This window comes from Hippoglossus hippoglossus, chromosome 20, assembly GCF_009819705.1.
Source record: "Hippoglossus hippoglossus isolate fHipHip1 chromosome 20, fHipHip1.pri, whole genome shotgun sequence".
Classification (NCBI taxonomy): Eukaryota; Metazoa; Chordata; class Actinopteri; order Pleuronectiformes; family Pleuronectidae; genus Hippoglossus; species Hippoglossus hippoglossus.
The window spans coordinates 7064730-7091084 of NC_047170.1; the positions used below are offsets into that span (position 1 = coordinate 7064730).

General features: G+C 41.4%; 4 protein-coding genes across 6 annotated transcripts in view; 2 read left to right on the plus strand and 2 right to left on the minus strand.

Moving 5' to 3' along the window:
• Nucleotides 1-993: 993 nt before the first annotated feature.
• On the minus strand, nucleotides 994-5871 carry nrros (negative regulator of reactive oxygen species). The gene is made up of 3 exons (XM_034572606.1): nucleotides 5719-5871; nucleotides 4208-4322; nucleotides 994-3081 (listed from the first exon to the last, which is right to left on the minus strand). Exons 2-3 carry the CDS (start codon nucleotides 4307-4309, stop codon nucleotides 1129-1131), a joined length of 2055 nt encoding a protein of 684 aa, XP_034428497.1. The 5' UTR covers nucleotides 4310-4322; nucleotides 5719-5871; the 3' UTR covers nucleotides 994-1128.
• A 3101-nt stretch (nucleotides 5872-8972) lies between these two features.
• Nucleotides 8973-11818, minus strand: fbxo45 (F-box protein 45). The gene is made up of 3 exons (XM_034572607.1): nucleotides 11178-11818; nucleotides 10074-10430; nucleotides 8973-9941 (listed from the first exon to the last, which is right to left on the minus strand). Exons 1-3 carry the CDS (start codon nucleotides 11502-11504, stop codon nucleotides 9756-9758), a joined length of 870 nt encoding a protein of 289 aa, XP_034428498.1. The 5' UTR covers nucleotides 11505-11818; the 3' UTR covers nucleotides 8973-9755.
• Nucleotides 11819-13057: 1239 nt separating this feature from the next.
• On the plus strand, nucleotides 13058-21102 carry fam168b (family with sequence similarity 168 member B). 2 transcript variants are annotated; one of them, XM_034572657.1, is made up of 7 exons: nucleotides 13058-13196; nucleotides 17462-17553; nucleotides 17660-17740; nucleotides 18681-18827; nucleotides 18928-19123; nucleotides 19993-20111; nucleotides 20199-21102. In XM_034572657.1, exons 2-7 carry the CDS (start codon nucleotides 17484-17486, stop codon nucleotides 20303-20305), a joined length of 720 nt encoding a protein of 239 aa, XP_034428548.1. In that variant the 5' UTR covers nucleotides 13058-13196; nucleotides 17462-17483; the 3' UTR covers nucleotides 20306-21102. The 2 variants fall into 2 exon arrangements, with proteins under 2 accessions (XP_034428548.1, XP_034428550.1); XM_034572659.1 differs by having other exon boundaries at nucleotides 18681-18824; nucleotides 18926-19123.
• Nucleotides 21103-22299: 1197 nt separating this feature from the next.
• The window catches only part of rbbp8 (retinoblastoma binding protein 8), a 36170-nt gene continuing 32114 nt past the window's right edge, over nucleotides 22300-26355 (plus strand). For both annotated transcript variants that reach the window (XM_034572543.1, XM_034572544.1), the window contains exons 1-8: nucleotides 22300-22595; nucleotides 23723-23843; nucleotides 23971-24013; nucleotides 24545-24640; nucleotides 24721-24812; nucleotides 25264-25336; nucleotides 25581-25762; nucleotides 25872-25967. In XM_034572543.1, coding sequence (XP_034428434.1) covers nucleotides 23744-23843; nucleotides 23971-24013; nucleotides 24545-24640; nucleotides 24721-24812; nucleotides 25264-25336; nucleotides 25581-25762; nucleotides 25872-25967 — 682 coding nt within the window. In that variant the 5' untranslated portion in view covers nucleotides 22300-22595; nucleotides 23723-23743. The remainder of the gene's footprint in view (nucleotides 22596-23722; nucleotides 23844-23970; nucleotides 24014-24544; nucleotides 24641-24720; nucleotides 24813-25263; nucleotides 25337-25580; nucleotides 25763-25871; nucleotides 25968-26355) is intronic.

The window sequence follows — 26355 nt, forward strand, 5'->3', positions numbered from 1 at the left end:
CCACTCTACAACTTTGAAAAGGCTTTTGATGCCTTTTTATCAGCCGAGCAGCACTTCATCGATTTCTTCTTCTTTTAAGATTCTTGATGAATTCAGAGGCTGTGCACCCGGTCATGGTTCGCGTTGTTTATAAGGTGAATGCTGGGGAGCTGGAAATGAAAAGTCTGCTGCTGCCCCCGAGTTGTCTCTGTTTCTCTTATCTGAACTTGTTTGCATGATGAAGCTTCATCACCGCGGCCCTGCATAGGAACAGCAAAGACTCGCTCAGATCTATTTTGGCTCTTTGACTGAGCAGTGACACATTTAAAAAAAAAAAGATATGTAAAAATGTGAGGCTTTTAATGAGGCTGCGCTCCTCTTTCTCTTTTTTTTAAGCTCCAACCACCATGACCCTGAGCATCACCACAGCGGTATTCTGGTTTCTTTCTGGTTAAGCCTCCGGCGTTCTGCTGCAGCTAGATCAACTCCTGCTTTTGGGCAACTGCACACATGAACACAAAGTTAGAGGAATAAATTGTCCTTGCCCTGTGTGTGAGAAACATGGCTGATATGTCCCCTGTTAAACAGTATAATGCTCACGTGGTCTGTGGATATATTTGTTAAAACTTAGTTGCCTGTCACTGGGTTTTCTAACAGAATAGACTTAACAAACATCAATATATGGATCCAACACCCTGGAACGTCATGTTTCATCTGAGTGCCACTGGCAGGGAAACCTCAGACCCCTCCTCCCCGAGATACAGAACTGGGCAGTTGCTGCACATCTTAGCAAAACAGGAAATTTCATGTTTCCTCTGCTGCTTATAGCAACAGCTTGCATCACATTACTTCTGCATATGTTGACACACACATACACCCACGCTCAAGCTTACACACACGCGCATGCACCCACAAGAACGCAGCCACAGTTTTACATAAGGATGTCATATAGCCGTATAGAATCGTATTTCAATGAACAAAACTAAGCAATGTAAAGAAACACCCAACACAAGGTTATTTACATACTCTTTTAAAATTACTCCTTCATCAATGCAGACACTTTTACAAATAATTCAATTCATTACCAAAATACATTCAGTTAACATTTCTCAGTAATATGCTGTGGAGATTACAGTTTTATTTGGGGTATCAATAAGATGTAGACTTCAGACACTTCTTTTTAATAGATTTTTTTAGCATTTGGGGCTTGAACGTGAGAAGAACCATAACTGAAATGCCAACAAATGAAAGACTTATGGATACGAAGAGCAGAATGTACCAGTATATAGATTCCCCAGCTTCGTTAAAACACACAGATGACTCTAAGTGCTGCAATTGCTGTGTTCGCACGGGATCTTCACATTCGATGTCTGATAGTCCGACCATTTGGATTGTCTTTGATTTTTCAAAGGCCCTGAACCATTCTGTTTGGCAGCAGTTGAACGGATTTCCTGTGAGGAAAACAATCTGAAGGTTTGGAGCTAATGCGTTAGCCAGACCGTGGGGGATAGTGGACAGTCTGTTGTCCCTCAAGTCGAGCACTTTCAGATCAAGAGTTAGGAGTGAAGGGGAAAGGTGGGCGAGAGAGTTCCTTGAAATGTTTAAAAACTTCAGATGTTTCAAATGGGAGAAGTCAAAGTCTTGAATGTGAGTGTTTCCCAAACCTAGATGCTGCAAAGTTCTGCTGAGGCTTTGTATTGATTGTAGGACGAGTCCAGGGTTATCGGACAGTTCCAGGTGCGTTAGCGACAACCCTGCAAATGCAGACGATGGAATTAATTCAAGGTTGCATCCTTTGAGGTAAAGCTGCCCAAGGGACACAACATTTCTCCAATCCACACAAGATGAGACAAGGTCTGTACTGATCTCAGCTTCCTCCGAGAGACAAATGTCAATGTGGTTGTAGCTGAGATCCACCGACCTGAGGCTTGGCAGTGAGGAAAAGAATCTCGGGGGTAACCACTCAAGATCATTCAGGCTCAGGTTGAAGTAGGTCAGATTGCCAAGAACCGCCAGCGTTCCTTCATCTGCTACAACCTGCTTCAGCCTGTTGTTGCTGATGTCCAGCTCGTACAAGCTGCCAGGGAACTGTTCGTAAGTTAGATTTAAGGACTTCAGACAGTTGGTGCACATTTGAAGTCTTGACAGGAAGGGCATTTTCTGGATGAATCCGTTGGGGAAATACTCTACCTGGTTTCCTCTTAGATCCAAAATCTCTAGAGAAGAGACGTCCCCATGAAGACTGTCATCCCACAACTCAGCAGTCACATTGCTCGCATACTTCCTCAGGTTGTAGAACTCAACAGTTGTAGTTGCGTTTGGGGACGTGGCATTGTCTGCCAGTTGTTCGTAGAACCTAAGGCTGTTGTGGGACAGGTAAAGGTTGCGTAAGTGACTATGGCTGGGCAAGAAAGGAAAGAAGAGCAGTTTGTTATCTGAAAGATCAAGTGTCTCTAGCTGGAAAGTGTCATTAAGGTCTTGTCTGGAGATGAACCACTCAATGAAGTTGTGGCTGGCATTGAGGACCACTAGGTGGGTCATGTGGAAGTCTGTTAGGCAAGGCAGATTGTTGAAGGCCAAGTTGAGCCGCTGGAGCTTGGAATTGCTGGCAAAGGCGCCATCAATCTCGAATATGATGTTCCTTTGCAGGTTGAGCTCTTTTAGCTTGTTCAGGTCCCTGAATGAGGTCTCGTCCAATCTCCGCAAGAGGTTTCCAGAAAGATTGAGGTACTCTAAGGACGTCAGATTTTGGAGAAGAGTGGCTGCCATTTCATCCTCAAGTTTGTTCTCTGACAGATCCAGAACTTTGAGACCAGGTAGCTTCTTTAATGCCTGGCTGGTTTCTGGGTAACCAATATACAGGTTGTTATTTGCCAAATTGAGGCTTTCTAACAAGCTTAAGTCTTGAAAAGTGTTTGATTCTAATTTCTCCAAACTGTTACATGCTACGCTCAGACTGGTTAGTGAAGGGTAACGGAGCAGAGAGTCGTCCTGTAGTGTTTGGATGTGATTGTAGTTGAGCTGAAGTTCCTCTATGTTGCGTGGTAATCCTGGAGGCACAGAACTGAGCTTGGCATCGTTGCAGAGAGCTGTTCTTTGTATCTGCAGAGAAAAGGAGAGTACACAAATTAAAGGTAGGGTTAAAGGAGGCATCCACCGCTGAAGCAGAGACAATAGTGTTTCAGGGGTTTAGCTTTGCCGAGACAGATGGTTAAATAGTGTAGCCTGCTCTTGCTAGCTTTCCCAGGATTACCATCCCCAGCTTTAAGTATGAAATCCAAGCATAAGTTAATGTGTTTGTGTTATTTGTTTATGGGAGAAAAATGTTTTCAGAAATCCGACAAGAACAGGATGCGGCAACTGTAATTTTTTTCAATTTAGTATTGGCCTTTGCATGTTAAGTCTACATAAGGTTACTATGTTTTGCATCAGGGAATTATTATTCCTCAAGAAGTTTGTCAGTCTTGGTAATTAACTATTTTACCAGGTTCAAGGACAAAAAGCACATGGCAGCACTTCATAGTCTCACATAGATGCAAATTTATGAAATCAAAATCAAGATAGAATTAGTTTACCACAAGCTCTGCTGTTCAATTCACAGGACCAGTCCAAACAATGTGCTAAAAACACAGATTTTGACCTCTGTCAAGGAGGTTATGGTTTCATTTGCGTGATTGTGCAGAACGATTCACCTGATTTTCATGAAGTACAAAAAAAGTATTCAGTAAATCAGGGGACGGATCCAGGGATTTGTTTTTTACTTTATTTAATATTGGGCCCATTAAATGAAAAGAAAATGTTGATATGTTAAGAGGACTGATATTTATGAGTCTTTGTGATTTTGTGCAGATCCAAATAAAAATCTGGATCTGGTCAATTTAAACCTGGTTTCAAAAGGGGACTGTTGGGCCTTGGTGGAGATATTTGCCCTACAGAGTTTATTCATTAGTTTTGGTCACTCAGTTACATTTTAATAAACCGGTCAATTTATTTCCCAGGCTGTCAGCATTTAGTTGCAAGTGAAGATGGCTTCTTTGGGTTCATCTCGTTTAAATCATTTACATTTTAAAATCTTAACCTCTTTGTTGCTGGTTCTTTCATTCATCATGAACATTTTAAAAACACACACAGCCAGATACTGGGCCTTCAGACCAGACCATAATTATTAAGGAAACACAGAAACTGTGTTCTTTATAGTGTTCCTCAGATTTAAGGTGAGACCTCTTACCAGCCGACATTCGCTGAGCTGTGGATGACTCGATGCTGGGCTCGGGATAATCCAGACGTGTAACAAGCAGAGCAGGATGGGAGTGAGTCCGTGGACCGGCATTTTAACATCTTTACTGTTGACAACAAGACACAGGGAGAGACAAATTAGACGCTGAATGATGTATTATTCTACAACATTAGATCCTTTAATTTAATTTAATCTAAAACTGTCCAACTTCTTAATACCTCCGTGATTTGAATGTAAAGTCTGGTATCATGAAATGAGAAACCGTGTCCTGAAATATTTCCTCTGTTCATGAAGAGTTGGGGAAATCAACATCTCTACCAAAGTGCTGATTGCTACAGGCATTTACATTCAACCTTGAAAAACTTGAAAATCTAAAAATTTCCACACGTTGAGATTTTCATTTATTTCTTTTATTCTCAAGGTTTTATGGTCTTGTCCTGGCGAACACCTCTTTGAATCTTTGAGCAAGTTTGTTTTGCTGTCATATCTTGACTTGAAAATGATGTGTCCACTTCATATGTCTCTCATGGTGGAGGTCTTTTACTGAATGTGGTTTGTTCGTGTCCATAACATGTAGATTTAATGTCTGTTGAATGAAGATGAGCCTACACAGTGTGGGAAGATGTCACAGTAAAATGTAGAGTCAAATAATTTGATAAATGTTGGATCGTGTCCTACTCTGTTGAGATTGAATGTACCGATGATGTCTTGATGTCGCAGCAGCTGCCATTTTCGCAAAATTTCAAACCGCTTGCAACACAAACTAAATATGGAGTTCCTTTATTTCAATTTTTTAAAACTAAAATTTTTTTTCATTTTAGTGATGTAAAAAGGGAAAAAACTTTCAGAGAACACGTTATCTCTGCGATCTTGTTCTCGTTCGATTTTACCACAGCTCAAATAAACACTTCCAGCCCATCCACATGGCTGACAGTGATGAACATTTGTAGTTTGTAACATAGACATTTTACACAACACTACTTTTAAATGTCCTTTTGGACTTTTTAAAACTTGCTTGAAAGAAAACCACATGATCTATAATAATAACACACAAAGTTATATTGCACAAAGGCAGAGTATATAGCGTTCTATTCTTCAAAGTAAAAAAAGGTTCAAATAATATTGAGGGATACAAACTGAATTATGAAATTGATGTGATATTGAGTCATTAAGCTAAATAATTTAACAATCAAGCATAAATGTGTGCAATACATAATTCAAGTGACATCCTTCCAATGCACCTCTAAGCAATTCAATAATATAAATATGGAATAATGGTGCAACTCTTTTTCAACAGTCTTTAATGCTGAGTTAAGATTAAGTTAGAAAATGCTGTGTAAAAACTAAATGACATAAACATTTCCTTCTCTCACGTGTCTCAAAGAGACGAAAGATAATATGCATTTATATTCCTAATTCAGACACAGCATGTATGTTTGCTTCTTTCAGCAGTCACGTGCATGCAGCTGCACAATAGACGAGTGCACAGTGCATTTACTTACCCTGGTGGTTAGGTGAAGATTTCCCAAGCCACCGATGGTTGATCCCCTGACCATAACGCTGGTTGACTCGCCGTTGCAGAGCACGTTCGCGTGTGTGAAGTTCAGCTGCCTGCTTCTGCTCTCGCTGAACCACTGATGCCTCTTTTTTTTACTATTCACGGAAGCAGGAGGCAGGCAACGGAAACCAAGTCACATGGACAAGCTGCAATCAGAAAGAGGTTCTCAAGGGCCACAGGAAGGCGAGTGCAGGCGCAACAGCTTTCAACCAGCACTGCAGATTGTTTTTTTCTTTTTTACCTCTAAACCCCATAACAGAAATGCTGTTGAACAGACAAGTATGGTTGGTAGCACAACTGCCACCACAAAAACCGGTGAGAACACACCCTTCACACTTTCGGCTCAGTGTAATCACTCAGCCTACAAGAGAGGAAATCGCTCGACACACACCCTTCCTGCTTGGTTTTCGGCCCTTTCGCAGCACAAAACACAGGTTTACACATAAAGAGACACTGAACTCTCTGTGTATACAGTAATATACAGAGGGGTTATAGTGCTCTTGGACCGTGAGACAGGGAATCAAGAGGATGACTGATGGAAAAGCACAAATAATATTACAGCATCGTGCCCCAAGTGAGTAAAGAAGTCCTCCAATGCTTTAGTTTCAATATCATGGCTGCTTCAAGTACCTTCAGTAAACACTGCCTTCATGTGTGTTTGTGGCCCAGCTTCTTAATGCACCTTTAGGTCTATTGTGTCTTTCAGTTAAGTCCATTTCTGAACGTGTTGCTGCAGGGGTGCAAGAATAGGGAATTAGGAAACAGGAAGTGATGGTCCTGTCCTTGGAGAATTGATTTGTTGGTGAGTCCTTCCTGTTTTCATACTGGACATCTGTGGGTCTTGTTTTCTGATTCTTTTCCAACTATGAGTGGCAACATGATTGTCTCCATGTTGACTTTCATGTCCTCTCAGCAAAGTAAAGTATCTGAGAGAGAAAAAGAGCATTAACTGGTTGGGCCCACTGGAAAATGTATTTTATAAATACATTTTGCTCCCACTAACACAGTTCCTCCAGTGACCGGGTGGGGCAGCAATGCTTCAGAACAATGGCCACTTTAAAACAAAACGCACCAGAGAAAAAGAACGTAGGGGGCACCCTGGTGGCTGAAAGCTGCATGTCCTTTCCCCCTTATTCCATTAGATCTGTCTATCGTCACCATATAAAGATGGACGATGCGTCTCCACGTCCTCCCACTGTCCAGATATGAAGCTGAAACATCACACTCTTTACCTCATTTTTATCAAATCAAATAACTAATTAAACCCGAACTTATCAGAACATACATCATTGTGATGAGAACTACCCGAAATGACAGAAACCATCTTTGGGGGGGAAAAAAGGTTTGAGGTGTAGTTCACTTTCACTTTTGAGGAGAAGGCTCCTTCTAAGTGATTATGAATGTTTCTCTTTCGAGGGAAACTCGGCTTTGCAATTGTTCAACGAGAAAGAAAATTCTGCACTTCGTTTGACCTCATGGATCCAGAAAGTGAGTTTTAAACTCATGTTAATCCTCTGCCCTGCACCTCATGTCAGTCTCTGACTTGTTATCCTCACAGTGGAGACACAGTTCTTCACAGCTTCAGTGTTATACTGGTGAAATCCTGTGTACTGGCTTCAGGTGGCCCTTTACATATGTTGACATATGGCAATCGAGTGAACACTTGAATTCGGGAAAAGTATTCTTTGTCTGTTGCCTGATGGACACTGTGGTGCACTATGAAAATTTGCTTTGCATTTTTAGTATGACAGTTGGGGAGTACAGTCCCATGGGTGATGGTCTGGGCAGCTCTCACCCCACAACACCCCAATATGAAGAAGAATTGTCAATGTCCCAGCTTTTCCCCTTTTTTCTCAACAACAGATACACACAAATAGTTAATGTCTTCCATCTAATACCTTCCAAACATGCACGTAGATCGATTAAAAGACAACCTGCTTGACACCACACTGCACATGACCAGGCCCTTCTGTGGTGTAAGACTCATATCTGTTGGCATAACACAAAACACAAGATAATCACTGTCCTCTTGTGGAAATAGGACATATTACATGCTTTAGAAGTCCTCAGAAAGGAGTCTTCTGACCCACGAGTACTCAGTAATTATTACATTATCACACCAATTGTCTTTCTTATGTCTTTTCACATGAACAGGGGATGGGTCGATAAGCGGGAACAAGGTCACTCTGAGGCAGCTGTAATAGGTTTGATGGTGATCTGAAGGACACGGGTACTGTCAGTCCCGTGATCAGACTTACAGAAACACAGCGTGGTCAAAACAAGATGCAGAGATTAGACCAGCACAGAATGACAGGAAGCTTTAGATGCTGCTACATTAGGATACACAGGTAAATTCTCAGAGAACGGGACAAGTAGTTGGATATATGGCTCCTAAGCTCTTAGAACATATTCAATAGATCATAATCCATGAGCTCAGTGTCCATTACTGTGGTGTCTGTTGTTTTTCCTGCTGATGGAGGCTGAGCGTCTGTAAGTGGTGCACTTTGCTTTTGTCACCATTTCAAAAAGAACGCTGCTGCAGCCGCTGCCTGGAAGGACCTCTAATACAGCGGACATAAACCAGACATGTTGTGATGAGTGCAGTAACATGTCTCATTCATTAGTCTCCTCTATAAATCACGTTTTAACTTGATTTAATGTATCAGCAGTGTGGCCGAACACTAATTACAACTCCAATAGCACCAATGTGAAGCTGATAATATTTTGTTTTTCAGACAAGGTGATTTAGCTTTTTTGTGTGTACTTTTATATATCTTTTTGTGTATTTTGAGCCTTTTTCCTGACTGTACACAGTTTTGAAGTGTTTATGATACTGCAGCAGGTCAGGCAGCGACAGATACTGGATTCTAGCCTCGATAACTCTAAACAACTAGTAAAATGATGACTGCGTTGTTTTTAATGTCCCTGTGCAACACCTTGAATCTACCTCTGAGTGTATGAAATTTGCTTTATGAATAAAACTACCAGCCTTGCCTTGCAGTGAAGTGGCTGCAGGGTCAGGGAACATGTGGATGATCTTTAGTCTGTATCTTTAAACGTTTAAAGATGCTTGTGGCATTAACTGGAAACAGGTAGTGTGACTGGACAGCTGTGGATATGCAGACTAACTGGCTTTTACTGACTGTGCTGTACAACCATATATTCTGTGCAACCAAAAAACATATCCAACTATCTTTATTCTCAGAGTGGCACCATGTAGACTTTATTTTCAGGCCTTATAACATACAGTATCAATAGTACCATACATAAAACCAATAAATAGTGTGTAATACTACAATAGCACATTGAAAAAAGGACAAACATTAATATGATACAGGTATATTTTCCAACACGACTGGAGGAGATTTTCAAAAAGGACAAATGTTTCGGTCCACACTCCAGGGTCCATGCAAGTGCATGACAGATGGTCCCCACCTCCTCGGGTTGCCTTTGTCAAAACACAACATTATAGGTCATATTAATTTGGCATAAAACCTTTATAATCCAGTCTAGAGTTCACCTGTGTCCATCCACAATGCGCTGTCTCCTTTATCTCAGCTATTTATAAGGACTACTGTGTCACTCAATAAAACGATATCTTAAAGTATTTGTCACGGTTTAGAATAGTTTTGGCCTCATTCAAGCGGACATAACATCTATGTTCCCCCTGTCAAGTAAATAAAAAAGTCCAGCAGCTAAACTGTAAAAGTGGACGCTTCCACATTGATCCAGAAACTTGTTTATGAGCTTTCCCACACCTCCCTTTTCTCCTGTAGTCTCTTTAGTCCAAAACCGGACTCTGGCTTCATGTCCAGCTGTACTTCTCTTTCTGTACATGAATTGAGTTGTGTTGCTTGGAAGAAACAGGACCACCGTCTGACATGGTGCAAGGGAGCATGGCTGGCACTCAGTGGATGGAAAAAGTCCTACACTCATTGGCGGCCTGTTAGTTTGAACGGTGTGGCACGTGTTGTTCTGCTTCTACCCATCCAGAGGTTTTCCTAGGTACACCATGGTGACTTCAGTGTTGCCGTATACTGCAGAGACAGCGGGGAATAGGCAGGCTTTGGGAAGTCCACGAAACGCTATTCCAAGAAACTCAAATCCCCTCTCGAAGGCTAACGTCTTGTCATCCATGTCTAGGATCACCCGGATTCTCTCCCCGATCTGTGGACAAACATAATCACATATGTTCGTGTTGGATTAAACAAAGACAGTAAACATGTCTCACTATTTGGATCAATAAGTGCAAATGTTTCGACATCGCAAACAACATGCAGACATGGCTCCCGAACCCACCTGATATTTGGGTGCATTGTTACACTGTGGGAAATTTCCGTTAACCTCCCCATTGTGCAGCAGGTTGTTGTCGACCAGGTTCCAGCCCCAGCTCTGGTCGTCACTGCCCAGCAGAGCCACGTAGCCCTGGCACTGCATCGACGCCCGCTTCGTGGCGATGCCGATTACTGCGACGGTGCCAAGGGGGCCTTCCCACCAGATCTCCCAGGCATGTCGCCCTTCCAAAAAGCCGATCTTGCCCCGCGCACCGTCCGTGCTCTGGGCAATGGGGTTGCGGTGCAGGGTGAAGCCGTTCTTCTTCACGTAAACATTGCGCGAGCAGTCGTGGGAGCTCAGGGCATGTTGATACGACTTGAGCTGTAGAAGACAGGAGATTGATCAGTTCTTTATCGGCTAAAAGAATATGTGAAAAAGTGATTATCTTTATTATTGGGATTTCTAGAGATTTGGAAAACATGAATGATGAATATGAGTGGTAGCTACAGTTTGAGGTCATCAATATCCTCACATGAAACAGCAGAAGTATGAGGTTTCACTCAGAGCTGGATTTTGCATTTTTTAAAAGGTGTAGAATCTGATCCAGTATTATCAGATCAGCAGGTCTCAAATTGAGGACTGGGGACCCCCAGGAGTCCTTAAGGGGGGATTCACATGGTCCCATGAAAACTAAACAACGTTTTCCTTCAGATATTCCCATTCAGTTATTGCTCTATAAATGAATTTACATTCTATCACTTTCTAGCATGTGATGTGCACAGTTATGAATATGTGCTGCTAACAACAACAATCATCTGGTTTAACCTGTCAATTATTACCCCACAGTCATTTTGTGACAAAACACAACCTCGCACAAAATCCCGTTTAAAAAATCTGAGATGAAAACACACAGATTTGTTCAGTGCATTATTTACAACGAGGCCGAACGTGAATCACAAGGGTCTCCGGGCGTTCAATACTATGGCGTGCAGGCCATTATCCACCACGACCCGTGAAGGTGTTCTGCAGAACGGAGGTGTCACTAAACAGGCAGATGTACGAGCTGGGGTTCGTAAGTAATCACTGTTCTCTCAACCAGACACAGAGGTGGTGCACAGGTGAACCTACTTTCCCCTTGTAGCTGAGCAGGTTGCACAGGATGTCAGACCGCAGGGCTTCATCGTTCAGACCCCGGCTGCAGAGGCTGCGCCACACCTCGCTGTTTTCGTCCGCCAGGATGTTGTTCCAGTGCCAACAGACCAGCGAGCACCGCATCAGGTCGTTCATCTCCAGGTAGGAGAAGATGTGCTCCAGGACCCGGGCCGGCAGCCTCCCGGCCACCCCCGCGCCTCCCCCGGCTGCGGCAGCGTAGGGAGAGCCGGCGGAGCTGCAACTGGCCGCCGCCGCTGCGCCCAGACAGGAGGAGCCTCCTCCTCCGCCGACGGCTCCAGACATTACTGCCTTGCTCCGCACCGACGACGCCAGCCGACAGAATAGCTTGAGCTTACACCGCAGAATGGCTCCTAATGTGGGTTACATGGCAACATTTCGCTGTGGAATCACACGTAGATCGCAGCTAGACCACAACAGCGCGGACCCCGCTGCCCCGACTCCAATGGCTGAATGGAGGCGATGCGTCAAGGTCCTGGAAGGACAGTTGAACTCACTGTGGTGCTGACAAAGAAACGTGGTAGTTAAACACAAAAAGAAGTATTAAATATAACAGCTGTTCACGTTGTGTCAAATCCATCGGAGAAAAGCTGCCAAATAAAGAGAAATCCCCCATCTCGAGTCTAATTTATTTTATTTTCTGTCAGGACCAGAGGGCAGCACTGCGGAAGAGCTGCCACAGAGTAGCAACTATAGCATTGTAGCATGGTGACAGTTAGCAGTGATACAGGGTTACAACTGTAGCATTGTAGCATGGTGACAGTTAGCAGTGTTAAAGTGTTACAAAGTACACTGTAGCATGGTGACAGTTAGCAGTTATATACTGTTACCGTGTTACAGTACAGCAGTGTAGCATGGTGACAGTGTAGCAGCAATACAGGTTGTAGTGTAACAGTGTTACAAAATATAGTGTTACAGTTTTATATTATAGTCTTACACCTTTACAGTGTTATCTTGTAGCAGTGGTACACTGTAGTGTTACAATGTTGCAGTGTAGCAGCAATACAGGTTGTGGTGTTACAGTGTTATATTATAGTCTTACACCTTTACAGTGTTATCTTGTAGCAGTGATGATTTAGCACTCTGGTTTTACCATATTACAGTGAAGCAGCGATACAGTTGTGTTACAGTGACAGTGTCACAGTGTTTTTAACCGTTTAACTGATACAGTTGTGTTACACAAACATGGCTACACTGTAACAAATTACAGTGTAGCCATGTTTGTGTCACAGTTGTATATTATAGTAGTGTTACCATGTAGCAGTATGATGAATTAGCCCTCTGGTCTTACCATATTATAGTGTAGCAGTGATACAGTTGTGTTATAGTGAAACTTGGTAGTGTTACAGTGTTTCAGTCATTTAGTGCTTCAGCGATGCACTATTACAAATGACTGTGTATCAGTGATACAGTTGTTTTACAGTGACAGTTGGTAATGTAACATTGTGTCTATTAATTGGTTTTAAGATATTTTAAGGTAGCAACTGTTACAAAATACAGTGTGGCATTTTTATAGTGTAACTGTGTTGCAGTGGACCGGCACTGACAGCCCAAAGGACCTGGAACCTCATTCAGCCACTGGAGACTGAATAATAAATACTCAACAAAACATTTATATTTTCTGTTTCATAATTGTCTTACAGATTGAGCATATATTGGGGAATAAAAAAAGGATTCACCTGATCGGTGGATTTAAAAAAGTATTACTTGTATTGTGGTTTTTCTTTTCTTTCTTTTTTCACACAACCTGAGACCGAATGATTTGATGAAGGAAGTAGGAATGTGTCTTGGTTTTTATAGTTTGTATTTTTTTATATAAATGTAATAAAATAAATATATGCGGGGGCCACGTGACGCCACTCGGAAGTGACGCGCGGTGCTCAAAAGAGTTGAGCGAAGCATCTGGATCAGAGCAGCGGCAGCAACGTCTCATCTGACGGCAGAGGACAGAGGGACACTCGACCGCGACCCGTACAGGTACCGTAACTCACCGAGGGTCATTGTGTGCGGGGCATAGTGCGTGTTCACCTGCGGTTGTCGGGGGGAGGGGGGCCGGCGGTGTTTGCGGGACACGGCGGTGTCTGCGCTCTGTTCTGCGGCCTTGCGGACAGGCTGCCCCCCCCCCCCCCCCCCGGTCTGTCCGCCGCTGGCCTGGGGGACGACGGACGGGCCGGCGGTGTTTTCCGCGGTAGGACAGGTGTCACAGTAGACTCAGGGTCCGATGTACATGCGGTGGGTGGGTGTCCTCGGGGCGGCCGCAGTCTGAGAGCCGAGCCCGCTTGCGGTAACAAAGCCCCGGCCGCGGCTGCTCTGCTCTCCCACTGACAGGTTGCCATCTTTATTCGTGCAGGAACATAACGTCACCTGTAAACAGCAGCCTGTGTGTGTGTGTGTGTGCGTGTGTGCGCGGGTCCCGAGGCTCATCCACTTCGGCCTGTGCTCAGCTATTGTGTTGTGTTCTCTTTGTTGTTGTCAGTTTTTTTGTGTCGGGACTCATCCTGACACCAGACACCGGAGATCTGCTGAGTTACCGCTGCTCACTGAGCTGCATGTGTGCGTCGCTGCTTTAATCAAAGCTAAAGCTGCCAGGTCGAGCCGATTCGTCGATTAGTTGATCAACATATTTGGATTATTGTATCATCACTTTTAAGGTAACAACAATAATAATAATCACAATTAGATCAAATAAGATAACACTGTATTAACCCCCCAAAAAGTATTGTGCCAGCTTGCTGCAGGATCACAATATACAACAGCCTACAGAGAATATTGCAATATAAGTATTTAGTCTAAAAAATATTAGTGACGATAGAAATAAAAGTAGGAAGTGAATTATAAATGAAAATATAATGTTTATAAGGAGTAAATGCAGAACCAGTGAAAATGAGAATAAAATCAGTTCCATGACACAATGAAAAAAATACTAAACTAAAGTGGCAGTTTATAGTAATATAATAAAAGTAATTTGGAGTATTGCACATGATATTGAGCAAAATATGATGGGAAAATAGTAATATTTTACATAAAAAGTAACATTGCACATGAATAATAAAATTGCACATGAATAGTAACATGAGCTTCTTCAGTTTGTTGTCAGCTGCCTCAATATAATTTTCTTCAGTAGCATTACAACAAAAGTCCAATACATATCGATATAATGCTTATGCATCGTGTGAGGAGGTTTCACATCATTGATCAACCTCAGATTTAAAAAATGTTTAGCTGTTTAGCATGTTAGTCATTCTCTGCTCATAAAGAAGAGCTCAAAACCACAACCTTCACTCAGAGCAAAAAACAGCCTTTAAACTAACTAAATAATAATAGAATGCAGATTTTTCTTTATCACATGAGTCTCTCTAGTTTAATTTAACAGGCATTCCCACTATTTCCTGATGTCTTACTGACCAAATTAATTATGGATTATGTAGAAACTAGAATGTAGATTAATCAATAATGATAAATAATAATATTAATGATACATCTTATATAACAGCGCCTTTATAGACACCCAATGAAACCTTACAATATATCATAAATAAACACATGAATAATTATAAAAAAAAAAAACAGATGTTAAAATCAATCAATAATGATAATAATTGTCGGGTTCTATCCTAATGTGAGCTCATATTCTGCCATGTGAAGATGTCTCCCTTTAGCTGAAACACGTCACTTTCAACTCACTACCCAGTGAGTGGTTCATTCAATCTTTAATATTTCCCTGAAAAGTGATGTAATGATGTTTGTCGCAGCACAGAGACAAACCTCTACCCGAGTTATTTTCTACTAATGAGCATCATGTGGAGCAGATGTCAGAGTTGCCTCTGGCAACAGAGCAAAGAAAGTTGTGTAATGCAAAACGTAAATGTGAATGACTGAAGCTGTGTTTACTGAACTGAAACTTTTTTGATAAGTTGCAGTTTACAGAATGTTAAAAAATTCAACAACGGCTAAAAACAGTGAGATGTTTATGGAACAGAGCTGGTTTTTAAATTTTAAACTCTGCTCTGCAGTGAGTGCTCTGGCAGAGCCACGCCTTGCTCTTGCACTGTGTTAAATTAGGCATACCATGCAAAACACAAGACCAGCTTCCACGAAATAGTTGTAATTGCAGTTATGAATATGTGTGAACAGATAAACGCACAAAGTGAGTGTTACCTGGCAAGGTCATCCCAAACAAGCCCAGTCCTCACTGGACCCGTCACCACAGAGTTAGATCATGTGCTCAGTCAATTTTAAACCGTCTCATCACTGAAATATAAAGAGTGACTGTGTAAGAGCTGTGGATCCTTTAGCACCTGGACTAGTGATCTGCTAATTAATAAACTGTCTGCAGCCATTAAATCTGATATCTCTACAGTGAACCTCTGATGCACCTTAATGCTACAGTCTCTAGGACTAGTGAGGAAAAGCTAGGTGTACAAATCAGTTAGCTAAGGCAGCTAAGTCAGAGCTGGTGATCAAGACCAAAGTGAAAAACACATTTGTCGATCACTGCTCAAGACCAATAGACATTAATTCAGTTGTTTTTATAATGTGGGCATATATGTCCATTCATCCGTCCGTCCATCTGTAATAATTTACTTTGTGGAACTCGAAAAACCCCCCCACATCTCTGTACTGTTAATCCAGTAGTGGAGTGGTACCCTGTGTTATTTTAGATTTCTTGAAATAATTTATTTTTCCTGTATTTCCATGGCAACGATTTAGACTTAAGCCAAACTGAGAGTTGGCTCTCAACTCAAAACGTTTCATTGATAAGCAGCAGAGAGATGCCTCCCAGCGTTCTGTTTACAGGGTGTGGATAAGAGGGGAATCAGTTATGGAGAGAACAAAGACTCAAAATTGTCCCAAATGTGTTTTTTACATGATCTAAAAGTGAAACGTAAGATATGAAGACACTTATCTATGGTTACGCACAAATAATTGTACATTATAAGTCTTAATTTTCATTTAAAATTTTGTGTCTATTTTCTCTTCATAATAACCTGCGCTGAATTAAAACATCCCTCAATACTCCGCAAGCTAGCAAAGATAAATAAATGAATAATACAAAATAAAAAAATGAATAAAGGGCACATTTTGTGAATCCATAAAATTCACACTTTACATGCCCATATATTTACTGTTTTATGGCCTTCTTGTTGTAACAGGATTTATACATTTTTAAATACTATTATGGAAAACAGAAAAAGGGGCCTTTGGCTTGAAAACCCTTTTTATTTATGTAGGCTGTATAGAATTTGGCAAGGATGATCAACGAATTAATGATAAAAGCTTTTTCCTCAATTTTTCTGTCATGGTTCCAGAATTGTTAGAGTAGGCTGACACTGCCAGAAAAGATGGGTTACCATTTCAGATTGAGCTGTGCAAAAAGTAAGATAAATATTTATCTCAGTCTTAAATTGTGTGTAAATTGTGGTGCGATAGTTTTGAGTAGAGAAATGTCCATGCACAGGATCCTGCTTACGGAGCAGTTCTTCATCACACCAGCAGCTCAGCACGCTCTGTTCCAGATGTCTCGGTGGTCGGTGGATGATAGAGCCATTAACACAAATTACAAAATACATAAACACTGTTGTATCTGATTCGATGTGGAGAAACAGCTCGGCAGTTAAATCGCCCAGAAGGTTTGATTAGGATCAACACTGACTGATTTGTTGTTTGTGAAGTCAAAGGTCTTTTATCATTCTAGCCGACTGTGTTTATTATGTTTTCCTACCATTTTTCCTTCTTGATATCTGAGGGTGAAAGTTGTTTTTGGAAACGTGGAGAACCGCTCATGGATCAGTGTTGGATTTATACGTTTTCCTCATGGATCATTGAATCAATGATGCATCAGTGGGGCTTCAAACAAAGCAAATACAGTGACACCTGGTGGTGTGTTACACTCATAGCAGCAGTCTCCTGTTAGCGTTTTTAGTCAGAGTGCTTTTGTTCAGAAGTGCTGCTGTTACTGTGCCGTATGAATAAATACACAAGAATATAAAATTATGTTGTTACTAAATAGGAATGTACCTTACCGGTGTCGTCTGGGCCCAGTGTCACAGTTTCTTTATCATAAGATCTGACTACTTGTATGTCTTTGTCACAAGGTATCAGGTGGAAATGTTTTCTTATTTAAGATGACGTCCTTCTTGTCTACATCTTCATATTTCTCCGGAGTTTCAGTGTCGTCTCTCTATCTCTGCCTTGCATTAAATTTAACATGTTTTAAAATAATACTGTGCTTCTCTCTGCAGCATCTGTGAGAACGTGACCATAATGAATCCTGTTTACAGCCCTTCCCCAACAGGGGTCCCCTTTGCCAATACTAAAGGTTTAGGCTACCCAGGTAATCATTTAAAGACTAAAATATCTAAACTCCAGGAAAATATCCTAAAGGCAACAAACATAAAATTCCTTTTGTCTCTCTCTGTCTTTCTCTTTGTTCATGGCAGCTGGATTCCCTGTTGGCTACGCAGCTGCTCCAGCGTACAATCCAAACATCTACGCAGGAGCAAACGCAGCCTTCCCCAGTGGTAAGAAGAGTTTTTTATTAAGATAGTGGCGATTAATGCTTTGCACATACTTACACTGTTGCGCTTCATTAAATTGATCACATTCAACATGTTTTTTCCAACGATTTTATCTTAATATACTGTAAGAGTACCATAGAAGAGTAGAGAATAGTGTTTCCACACTAGTCAAGGGTTAAGAAGATGTCTCACCTTGTACACATTGTTAAGTCCTATGAGGCAAAATGTGATTTGTGAATGTATATAATACAAATGAAATTGTATTTGGTCAAATAGTCTCCTTGAATTCAATCAAGCCGCGCACATATCAGTCTGATCTTTTTTTTTTCATCAAGATCCATGAATTATTTCGCGGGAAGTTGAAAATCTGCTCAGTAGTTTTTACATGATCCTGTTGACAAACCGACCAAGAAACAGAAAAACAAAACCTCCTTGGCCGAGGTAAAAAATGGCAATGGGTAAGACGGCAACTAGCAGTGGATACAATTTCAGCATTCATTCTGCAGCAGTGCAGACCGACAGTAATCCTCTGGATGATCTCCTGCTGTTTTCTCACATGGGCACACCTCAAATATTATCCAGACTTTTAGGGGGAGGGGTCTGGCAGGAGAAATTCTGGGGAATGTCATTCAGCCCCTCCAGGTCTTTTCAGGAGAACATCTGAAGTTCACTGCTTATGTTTACTGACAAATAGAAGTTTTAATCCTTAGATTACAACCCAAAGTGATCTAAGCTGTCACATGACTCTCCTTTTTATAGACAAAATATTAATTCGAACCACATTATGATCATATCACATCAGAGGAAGATGACACAGACTACTACATTTAAAAAAAAATCGAATAATTCCAGCTGCTCTTCAACCACAACCAGAGACTAGATTTAAGAGACAGCACATTTAAAACCTGCAGCACTAATGTGAGGTGTCTCCCTCGCTCTCCAGGTTACGCTCCGGGCACTCCTTTCAAAATGTCCTGCTCTCCCAACTCAGGGACAGTCCCACCATACTCCTCCTCACCCAACCCCTACCCTGCTGCTGTCTACCCTGTCAGGAGCACCTACCCGCAACAGAACCCATATGCACAGGTCAGTACGCCTTCAGTTTGTTGTCATGTTGACGGACACTGGTTTTCCTGGTTCACCTCTGTGTTTTCAGCTGTAACATGCTGCTCTGTTCTCCTCCTATCCAGTTAATACCGTCACAACAGCAGGGCACGTACTACACACAGCCGCTGTACGCCGCACCGCCTCATGTGATCCATCACACGACGGTGGTCCAGCCGAACGGGATGCCTGCGGCCATGTATGCCCCGACCATGCCTCATCACCGCCAAAACGGCGTCGCCATGGGGATGGTAGCAGGCACCACCATGGCCATGTCCGCTGGTGAGCCACAGGATTTTTATACGTCTTAAATCAAGTCACTTGAATCATTCGAGTTATTTGATATGTTACATTATTGTGGATTTAAGGAGAGTTAAAGAAGAGTTCAAATACAAGTACAGGTCAAATCCAAACAAACTGGAGAAAGATTGTGAAAACATGTGCTTTAAGTGTAATTTGTCTGAAAGTGATGGCAAGTTCACACAACACGTCATGCTGTTAGGAGATTGGGAGTCTCGCATTCCTCATCATGGAGGAGAGGTGAAATGTTTCAGTGGGCGTCACATCACAGTTGTATGGAAATTGCATATATCTTTGTAATTACTCTCAATTTTGCCATTAACAATATAATAACTTTTTCATAACTCAGGAAAAATAACTTTGTATTTGATAATTTCACTCATACGCTTTTTACTTTGCGTGGCTCATGCTCTTAGCCGACTAAGTATGTATTTATAGTACTTCTAGTACTTCACTTCTTGTACCTTCTCCACCACCTCTGCGTCCTCCACTGATTCTCTAGATGTTTTCTCTGCTTGAAATGTATTTGGAGAAGGTAACGTGTCGGCGAGCCCTTTGAAGAATTCACATATAGTGTTTGGCGACGGCTGACTGAACACCGATTTGGCTCAGACTTTGGGCTTTTGTCTCCGAGTTCCAAAATATGTTGGCAACTCAAAAATCAGGCTGAAAATGATCTAGTGTGAATAAGAGATCAATGGATATCAAAACAGGAAGATACAGAGCTGTGGTTGAAGAGAACTTAATGAGGTGGAAAAGATTTCTTCTTTCCCTTCTCTAATATCCTTTTATCTCATGATTTATGACAAATATTGTTTAAAGAAATCCACTGCTCTCACTCTGCCCTCCAGGGACTTTGTTGACAACTCCATCACCAGCATCTGTTGCCCCCCACCAGATGCCCACATATCGGACTCCCGGCACACCCAGCTACAGCTACGTGCCGCCGCAGTGGTGAAGAGAGGGAAGCGTGAGTATGATGTGCTCATCCGAAACATATCACCAAAGTCACGCGTGGATTTCACCATCAAATTAGTGCGTGTTGTTCTCTCTGCAGGTCAGGAGATGGTAGATATGCATTCACACTCTACTCCAGTGTTTTTTGCTCTCGGTGAAGACCTGCTCTGCCAGAGTTTGCAACCAGTTACTCCTCTTCCAGCATAATGTGAATCTTAAAACCCAACTACATACAGAGAGGGCGCCATTCAGACAAGGAGGTGGTGAAGAATCGGCCCTGTCCCCATTATCCTCTTCCCCTCTTCCCCTTTACGGAATACGACTGCATCCCACGCCACACCCCAGCGCCAGCACCTCTACGACCTGCTGCATATCTCACATCAAACAGCCCCCATGCAAACTTTTTTGTGGACTGTCATGCAGGTTTTTATAGCTTCAACTCTTTTAAGTGGTGAAAAGGGAGGTTTTTTTTTTTATTTGGGGTACACCTATGATGTTGAATGCATGTGTACATATAGCTATATGAAGTAATGCTAGCTCAATCTACCTGCAGTGACAGATGCAAAATCAACAAAAAGGCACACATCCAAAGGAACTAAAAAGAAAAGTAATAATCTCCGATGCTGAATCACCAGTGACCATGTCTTATATGTGAAATAAGAAAAGACGAGAAATGTTTGTTCATGCAAAAACATACCTGCGCACTCCAGTGCAGACTAAACTGTGCTATTTTCACTGCTTTGTGTTTTGGTGAGTGACGCTAGTTTTTATTGTTTCTTTCAGCGATGCAGCGTTATGCATTGTTATGTGTTACCTTTTTTTTTTTGGTATTTTAGGAGAAAGATGGGACTTTGAGTTTGTGCCTTCGACTGATGGCCATTCCAATAATTAGTCGCTTTACGCATGTTTTATTTTTTCTGCCCTGTTACACGTTTTAGGACAAACTGCGTTAACTTTTGCAAAAGTCTGGAGCAGCTTTTGATCCCTGCTTGAAACGCTTTGGGTGACTTAAAGTATTCACTTATTTTAGCAACAAGTATTCTGGGTTTGGGTGCAAGCAGAGGATTTTTTTTTTTTTTAATCATTTGCAACCATTGAATGAGTAGGAACAGAGGTGTGTGTGTGTGTGTGTGTGTGTGTGTGTGTGTGTGTGTGTGTGTGTGTGTGTGTGTGTGTGTGTGTGTGTGTGTGTGTGTGTGTGTGTGTGTGTGTGTGTGTGTGTGTGTGTGTGTGTGTGTGTGTGTGTTAGACGACTAAAATATAACCCATTAAAATAGTGCCATACAGCTCAACATGAATATTCAACCTACATGTCATTTAGTTCTTAGGTCTGAAGCACTACATCTTTTAATCGCTGCTAAATGTGGACATGTTAGGAAATTATAATGATAATAGTAATGGTCAAACATAAAATTTGTGATTAGCACTACTGAGTAAAGGCACTAATTATTAAAAACAGTTAAGATATTTGACCTTTTTGACATTGCTTACCTCAAGGTTCCAGGCTGACCCACCAACATCACTGTTTCAGACATGCTTTTCTATGTTGCCTCAGTCACCTCAGTTTAACGATCTGTTTTGTAAATGTTACTTTTGTGATTTTGGTTCGTGTTTTGTATTCTAAAGAAAGACCAAAAATAAAAACAAATATAAGAATAAGATGTGTTTTCCATTTTTTGTGTTATTGGGTATTTTCTTTTGGCACCCAACAGTACCAGATATGAAGCGTCAAGAACCTGTGCAGGAAAAGTTAACAATAAATAAACAAACAAACAAAATGGTATTTTCTGGTGGGATTTTTATTTTTTTTAACTTAGTTTATTGCACTTATTTCCTGACATTTAATACACTGCACAATGGTTAAACTTGATAATAAATCCAGTTATATTTTTCTCCCTGTACAGTTCATGGATGTGTTATAAAACATGTTAGAAGATATATAATTATAAATAATAAATAAATATTTTTTTCCTAGAGAGACTCATACAGATGCCAATAATCATGAATGCTAAATATAATATAATATACAATTCCACATTTAGCATTTAGTTTCATACGTGACAACATTGATTACTAAAAATATTATTTAGAGTTAGTAATCAACATGCATCCGAAATAAACAAAACACGTGCAATCACATGCATCCAGTTAAACCATTGACAGGAAATAAAAAGGAATATATCCAATAGAAAAAAATGAAAATCAAAAAAGTGGAAAATAAACAGCATCGCAAGTTCCCACTTGTCCTGAACGCAGCACACTTGACGTACATAGAATGGGCGGGGCTAAAGACAGGAAGTGGTAGAAGCGCACTCACAACAGAAGAAGAGGGAGTTTTCCCAGCATGCAGCGGGGCGCGCCAGTTTTTGATCCTGCAGCAGATATAACAAGAAGAAGAAGAAGAGCTGAGTTCATATTAACAACATGTCAGCGGGTTTGTTTTAAAGCTGATTAAACTACGAGTTTAAGTCGTTTTTACTGAGGACGTCGTCAATGTGTAAGTGTCATTTAATTCTACCTTCGTTCAAAAGCTCCTGTTTGTTTACATCCCGATGAAATGGTTGAATTAGCAGCAAGAAGGAGCAGAAGCGCCATTCATGTAAAGTTTAACACCGACAAACACAATGAATGGTGTTTGTGTCATTGTCACTTGTCATTCATTCTCGTAGCTCCCAAGAAAATGACGATAAGGACGAGAAAACGAACCATTATGTTTGAAACACACAGGAAGTCGTTTGAAAACATGGCCACAGTTTTCTCATTGTATTTTCCCCTTATTTTAACGGTGTGGATAAAACCTGTCCTGTGTTCTGTGGAATAGAAGCTACTGTTTGGGTGGGAGTCCCCTCCTGAGGGGCCACACGCTTAAAGATCCGTTCTTGGGGCCCCAGCTGTTGGGGGCTGGCACCCAGAAAACCACCAGGACTAGAGAGATGAAGTCATTTATTAAGTAAAGAGTCATGTGATGCAGCAGATCAGGCTTATTTAGAAACTGGGAATGGGCAGACACTTAGTAATCTACTCGGCAGGTGATTGGATGAATAATCTGTCTGTCACGTTATGCCTGCTGCACACAAGAGGATTTTTAAATTTCAACTCATGTTAAAAACATGGGAGATTACAGATGTATCAGATTTACAATCATGAGAACGCACCCACTGGACAATCTATTTGAGACAGAGGACCACTCACTTGGCGTTTAAACCCACGATGGCTATGTCTGAAATCACCCACTCCTTCACTAACCCCTGCTCACTGTATAGGGATTTTTATGTAGTTGACTCAATCGGCAAAAGAATAACGCTTTATGAAACTACATTTTCTCTGGGTCAGTACACACATCATCGTTGCAGAATTATGACGTACAACAGCAATCGTCGTCGGTGTAAAATCCCATAATAACAATTTAGTAGTATATCACCCATTCACCATTCCTTTAATACTACACCACTGGGTCAGATTGTCTCCCACTTCAAATTGTAAATATCAAACATGTTTGTTAGGAGGAGCTAAATCGGTCCAGATATCTTCCTGATTATCTGCTAGTGTTGGCCCAGCAGTGACTTCAGGAGACTTCAAATATTTGTTTCTTCAGTGTCGTTCTTTGTTCTTCCTTCATTTAAGAAATACTCTCCAGTTGTGAGGATGAGCAGCCCAGGGCCGAGCAGTGGGACAAACAGAGCAGCTGAACTCTTTGAGGACTTGTGGAAGCAGCTTGGAGAGTGTCACCAGGAGGCACTTCAAGGTGACGGACCCCATGATGTGCTGCACACATATGTGAATTTTCTTTCCTGGCTCCTGTCGATTATTATCAGATGCTCAAATAAAATTCACTTACAGGTTTGGTGCATTTGTTGCTTTTTATTTTTCAGAACTGGGGGAAAAAGTGGTCAAGTTGAAGAAGGAGCGCTGTTTGTAAGTACACTGTGTCACTCTGAGAGAATCATGGTGAAGATAATAACACAAGTATTTTTAACCTACGTTCATGACATATTTATGTCTAGTTTATTACAGAGTATCTACACACATACAAGCATGAAAAGATATGTCCATAAAATGTGTTATGTAAATAACTAAAATAGAAACAAGTTTGTGTTTACAGTTAAATTAAAACGTTAAAGAAATAGGGTAAAAAGAAAACAGGTTAAACAGAGTGGGTCTTTATTAGCCTCAATCACTACAAAAGACAGGATTTTATATTCATGAATATTCAAATTTAGTCCTGTCTCCATTATTTTCTCCATAGATTGTTGGAAAGAATTGCTCGTAGTTGTTGTTTTGTCCAACAAGTCATGTATAACAGCATAGAATCCTGAAATGTGAGGAGCTAGAGACATTTACTATTTTGTACTTCAAATGTGTAACAATTAAACACTGACTGAAATAGATTTTGTTGATCGATTAATCATTTGTTTGATTTCGTTTGATTTCGTTTGATTTCTGCAGAGATGCTCAGAGGCTTGAGGTGTTTTACAGTCGCAACCAGCAGCTGAAGGAGCAGAACACAAGCCTGCAGGATGCCATCAGCCTCTTGGAGGAGAGGTAACCACCCTCAGTACAGGTTAAGTTCAAACCATATGAAACCATGGAACAGAGTGAGCGACTCTGTTCACTGTTTCCAGGCTCCGAGCAGGAGAATGTGATCGATGTGCCATTTTAGAGGAGAACCTGAAAAACGTCCAGGAACAGAATCTGCGTCTCGTCGCTGAACTGAGTGAGTCAACGTATTGTTATTGTTCTTATTCTACTGTCACATGGAGCAGTGACTAACTGAGAGATTAACATTGTGTCTGTTGTAGCAATAATAATAAAACTTTATTTATTCTGCACTTTTCCTAACAATGTCACAAAGTGCTTAAGAAGAAGAGGTAAAACCAAAAAGTAAAAAATCAGACAAGGCAGTTGACTAAAAAACAACATTAGCCACAAAAGAGATAAAGCAGTCGTTTACTGTTGAGCCACCAGCACTAACATTATGACTTTTCCTCCAAGATATCTCAACATCTGCAGGATGGATTGGCCCAAACTGTCAGCCTCCATGTTGGCTGCACAATGACTCCTGATCACTTTGGAGATCGCCTGATTTCTATTTTTCCTCTAGTGCCTCTAGACAAAATATAGATAAGTCGAATACGCTGACACCTGCTGGGAAATGTGTTCCACAGAGAATGAAAGAAACGGCCTGAAGGATGAAAACAGAAAACTACAAGCTGAAGTGCAGAACTTAAAGATGTCTTGGTAAGATTTTTACTACAAAAATTTGGCTTTGACATTGTAAATATGCTCAAATAAATGAGATAAAATGTTTTATATTCTGCAGGACAGCTACAAATCCTGCAGTTGTTTCATTTCTGCTCATGTTTTCCTCTGTACATTTCTACAGGAGCACTGGTTTATTATTCAAGTCATTTTTGACCTGTTGTTCTGCACAGTGAGTCTAAGGTCTCAGTGAGTTGTTGCTGTGTCTGTGTTGCTTCATCAGCTCAGAGCTCCGCCGGGCCTCAACCCCAGAACAGGAGGAAGGCATCATCCCCGACTCACCAGTAATGGCGAGCTCGCTGCCCGTGGCGAACAGACTGAAGAAACGTAAAAATATGGACAAAAGCCGGCGCCTTCAATACACAGAACGGCCTCTAACGCAGATTAACAACTCGCTCTTCAGTGGTCAGTCTGCTTCAACGTACATTTCAACATGTAACTCCCTCGTCTGTTTTCCGAATCCGCCGCCCCACGGCGTCATGTCTTCAATCTCGTTTTGTTCTTGTTGTTTTAGAGATGAATAAGAAGCCTGTTGATGCCGAAAAGAATCCTGGAAGAGCAGAAGTGCTTGTGCCCAACACATGTGACCTGGACTCCTCCCAGATCTCAAGTACGAGTTCATCCTCTGTGCTCTCTCGTATCATCGTCGTTTTTAGAACTAACAGGAAGGACTGGACTCGTAGTTTCTAAGAGAACAGAAACAGGAAACTGACGTCATGCAGAATTTCCTTCCTTGAACTTCTTGACGACCTGGTTTGCTCTTTCGTCTTGTGGTCACATTTCTGACAATCGCTTTGCAGCACCATGCAACACTCATCGGTACAAACGTCCTATCAGCTTAATTCACACAGAAAAGGCCGTCATGTCTGATCTGATTACATCCTGGTGTTAGGTAGAGCCACCTCTTTACTCAGAGAGCGGAGACTAATGAGTGAATTTAATAGTGAAATATATACTGCCATAATTTAATTTAATACAACTGCTGTCATTGATTTGGA